This window comes from Hippocampus bargibanti, linkage group LG06 (genome assembly GCF_051943395.1).
Source record: "Hippocampus bargibanti isolate YZ-2025 linkage group LG06, ASM5194339v1, whole genome shotgun sequence".
NCBI classification, from domain to species: Eukaryota; Metazoa; Chordata; class Actinopteri; order Syngnathiformes; family Syngnathidae; genus Hippocampus; species Hippocampus bargibanti.
Window position 1 is genome coordinate 24,636,260 of NC_142739.1, and position 3,958 is coordinate 24,640,217.

At 50.2% G+C, this 3,958-nt stretch overlaps 1 protein-coding gene across 6 annotated transcripts in view; it reads right to left on the minus strand.

Annotated features, from left to right (window-relative positions):
* LOC148896910 (chondroitin sulfate proteoglycan 5-like) overlaps window positions 1-3,480 on the minus strand; it is a 22,416-nt gene extending 18,936 nt beyond the window's left edge. For 5 of the 6 annotated variants that reach the window (XM_088998923.1, XM_088998922.1, XM_088998921.1 and 2 more), the window contains exons 1-2: window positions 3,138-3,480; window positions 109-955 (exon numbers count right to left, since the gene is read on the minus strand). In XM_088998923.1, the coding sequence (XP_088855049.1) occupies window positions 109-955; window positions 3,138-3,339 (1,049 nt within the window). In that variant the 5' untranslated portion in view covers window positions 3,340-3,480. The remainder of the gene's footprint in view (window positions 1-108; window positions 956-3,137) is intronic. The other variant, XM_088998925.1, reaches the window with a different exon arrangement.
* Between the last annotated feature and the right edge of the window lie 478 nt (window positions 3,481-3,958).

The following is a 3,958-nucleotide window of genomic DNA, read 5'->3' on the forward strand; positions in this document are numbered from 1 at the left end:
TTTACAGCAGCTCCTATATTTTGTTTTCCTACAGTAATTTCCGGCATATAAACCGCAATTTTTGTCACAAGTAATAAAGGCTAATCCAATGTATGATGTATGTGTCACCTGCAAAATGTTCCGGCGTCTTCCAGCAGGTAACACTGTCCTCCATTGTAGCAGTAGTTGGGGTCAACATCGCAAGGGGAGCGACAAGTGTCGTTGATCATCTGGTAGCCCGGGCGACAGCCGCCCATCCCATCGGAGCCGTCCACCGGGGTGGAGCGCCGGGGGCCGTTTGGAAGGTAAGGGATGGGACCACCTAATTTGGGGCGAAGGCGAGATTCGGCGGTGGCGTCAGGGTACTCGTCGGTGGTCGGTGACACCGCGTCCTCATACGGGGTCAGGTAGTCGTAGCTGTCCGGCATGGCCCAGGAAGTGGGGTCGCCGCCTTGGAGCTCATGGGCCAGCGACGTGGTGGGGCGCGGGGCCAAGTCCAGATGACGTCCGCGGGAGGCGGGATCGAAAAAGTCCACGTGGAGAACGTCGGGTTGGGCGGCGTCGGTGGCCGGAGGAAGCGGGGCGGCCGTGGTTGGTCGGTCCAGGTCGAACACGGCGGTGTCTTTGGCGTTGATCCACGGCGGGTCACTACGGATTGGAGGCTCCGCCTCCTCAGCTGGTAGACGGTTGCCAGGCAACAGTAGCTCCGTTTCCGCTGAATCGCGACTGATCTGAGATGGCGATTTGGCGCCGCCCACTTCCGTTTCGCCAAACATGCCGCTGCTTAGCTCCTCTTCCTCGCCGCCGCCACGGGGCACCCGGCCCGCCCTGGGTGTCACGGTGACGGAACCGCCGGGTGCGGTTCCCGTGGTGACAGCACGGTCGACATCGATGGGACCCTCCTGCTCGATGAAGGCGGCGGTCTCGTTGTTGACAGCGGCGGACAGTTGAGTGGTGTTTGTCGCCGTAACGACTCCTGTACACACAAATAGGAAGTGAACTCTCGTGCACGCGCACGAATGACACGGATGACATCACATGAGCGGTGAGGCATTATGGGATGGATTAAAGGAGTCATTGACTAATGCATTCTGACACTCGAGAGTCCAGATTAAAGATTAGTAAAGACACCATCAGCAGTTTCAAAACAAAAAACACACACACACACACACACACACACACACACACACACGCACGCACGCACACGCATAAACACACACACACATTTTGGATTGTTCGCTTTCTTGATTTGGTGGAAACGAGAATATTTTTGGTATGGCGGGCCACACCGACTCGATGGGGTGATGTTCCTTGATCCAGTTGGATCAGCAGCATCTGTTGTCATGGAAACGCATCCTTCACATCCCTACACACACACACACACAAAGCACAGCAGAACATCTGCCGCTTTGTGGTATCAGATGAGCTTTCGGATCTCTTTGTTGTCATTTTTCACCATTGAAGGTCATGCACGGGTTAAATCTGTACAGACATCGCACTATAGTCTGCACACACACACTGTATATATATATATATATATATATATCACAACAATATATGTCACAACGACACACGCAAACAAAGAGCGATGCAGTTTCCACGGCAACGGCTCACTTCCTGCAGCGGGATGCAGGTGTGACTTCTTCGAGTTCACCGGGTTCCTTCGCGGCGCGCCGGCAAGAAGGAGGTGAGCGGAGACAGGTGTGGGAATCTCACACAAACACACACACACGAACGGCCACTGCAACTTGGAATCACGCCTATTAGTATACGAGTAATGTACGGCCTAAATAGCGTAGCGTTAGCTTAGCGTTTTAATCAATAGCTATTTGCATTCACGTCGGTCCATAGGTACAATTCCACATCAACAGAGTCAGTAACGACTTATTCCCAGAGATCCATCCAGAGTCAGATATGCTTTACCTCGTCACATACACAGTAACACACAGAAACACTTGAGCCATGCATTGGATGACAAACAGAGTCACTTAACTCAGCTAGTTTACAAGCTGCATACTAAATCACTTAGCAAATACATTCTATGTGATCTGTTTTATTGACTCACTTATAAAATTACCAAGTTACTTTCTGAGTCAAATACGAAGTCACTTATCAGAATCCACTATAACGGGTAGACAGTAAATGACATAGCAAATTACACATTGAGTTGCATCATGAGTCACATTAACTCATTCACTGCCATTACTGAATTTATAAAAGAGAATTGAAAAACATGACACGAAGCACGATTCACAAATTTGTTCGGGTTTTGTTTTTTTTTTTGTCTCGCAAGGGGTGCCGATAAAGCGCTAGTCAGACCTCTGACCACATTTTTCCCTTCCACAAGGGGTTTTTACCTTTTGTCCATGTTCGCGCTTTGTTACAGTTTCAGCTGTTAAAGCGCTTTATCAATCAATATGTATTTATTGTATTTTGTACATCGGCCCCCATTTCCAGCTCAGAATACTCCAGACCCATATAATTTAGGAATTAACTTTTTTTCTGATGAAAGAAGACAGTTTTGGGTTTTTTAGGTTTCTACATTGAATATTTATGTAGTCCTTAAACTCAATATTCTGTGGGACCTTTAATTTGAAGGAAAATGACAAAAACCCTGGCACTGGAGAGGACACATTTTTTTTTCTGGCAGTGAATTAGTTTAAAAAAAAAATCATTCCGGATTTATTTAGGGGCGGAAACCCACATCAAGAGTAGTTTACAAAACAACTTTTCATCATGAATAGAACTATCTATTGATAAAATTCACAGTAAACAAGTTGGTCATGCTGAGGCTATCGGCGTCTCGTGCAAGCGCGTGCACGCGGGCCCGCTTGGTGGACAAAGAGCCCGTCATGGCGCTTTTGTGAGTATCAGAATGTCCATGCGCGCGCACGTGTGTGCGTACGCGTCCTGCAAACCCCCTCTTTCCCTCATGCATTATGCATGCTCGCGCTAATCTGCGCCTCGCCTCTTTGTGCCGCGCGCGAGCACACGACGACATCCATCTGTGGCCGCTGCGCCGCGTGCGCCACGGCTGACCTGATTTCAAGTGCACTAATAAGTGAACATCTGTCTGGTCACGTGACCGCGTTCCCCGCGTGCACATGCGACACGGCAGTGGACGGGACATCGTGCGCGCGCGCGTGAGTGTTCCTTACCGTGCACGGAGAGGAAGTGCAATAACAGCAGCAGCAGCGGCGTTAAGGCGCGCGCCATTCGCGTGCGTCGGCGGCAGCCTCCCGTGCACGAGCTGATCTCCATGCTCGGCGTGCACGCGCAGCCCACAGTACAGGAACGTGCGCTTGAAGAAGAAGACGAAGAAGAGAAGGACGAAGAGTTGTCTTCTTCACCCAGCAGCATCGCCCCTCGGTTCGGTTTTGTTCGGCTCGGTTCGGCTCACGGCTCCATCGCCCTCCCCGGCCACGAGCGGTGATGCGTTCAGGGACTTCACACGGTCCGATCCAGCTCGGCTCAATGACTGTGGCGGGAATGAAAGAAGACAATCAGAGAGAGGAGTGAGAAAGTGAGAGAGGCAGTGGCGAGAGGGAGGAGGATGGGGAAGGAGGGGGTGGTGTTTGTTAACCCCCCCCCCCACCCACTCCCACTTGGGTCCCCCTCCTTTCGGATCCTCTCATCCGCCCTCCTCCCCTTCTCATAACTTCCCAAACATGAGTGACAGCTTGGTCACTTGTATTTTGTTCACTGGTTTAGACCTCGCTCGAGCCTCCAAAATTTACTCACCTAGTCGCCATTTTCGAGTATCGACATACAGTGATACCTTGGCTTCCGAACTTAATTGGTTCCCAGACAGAGCGTGGAAGGCGAAAAGTGTGTATCCCAAAAATTAATTTCCCATAGGAAACCATTAAAATGAGAATAATCTGTTCCCAGGTCCCCATAAAACATAATTTTCTGCTTTCTAAGCCTTAAAGGACAACCAACATCACTTTTTTGTTTCCTAACTGACATCAGAAAAAGG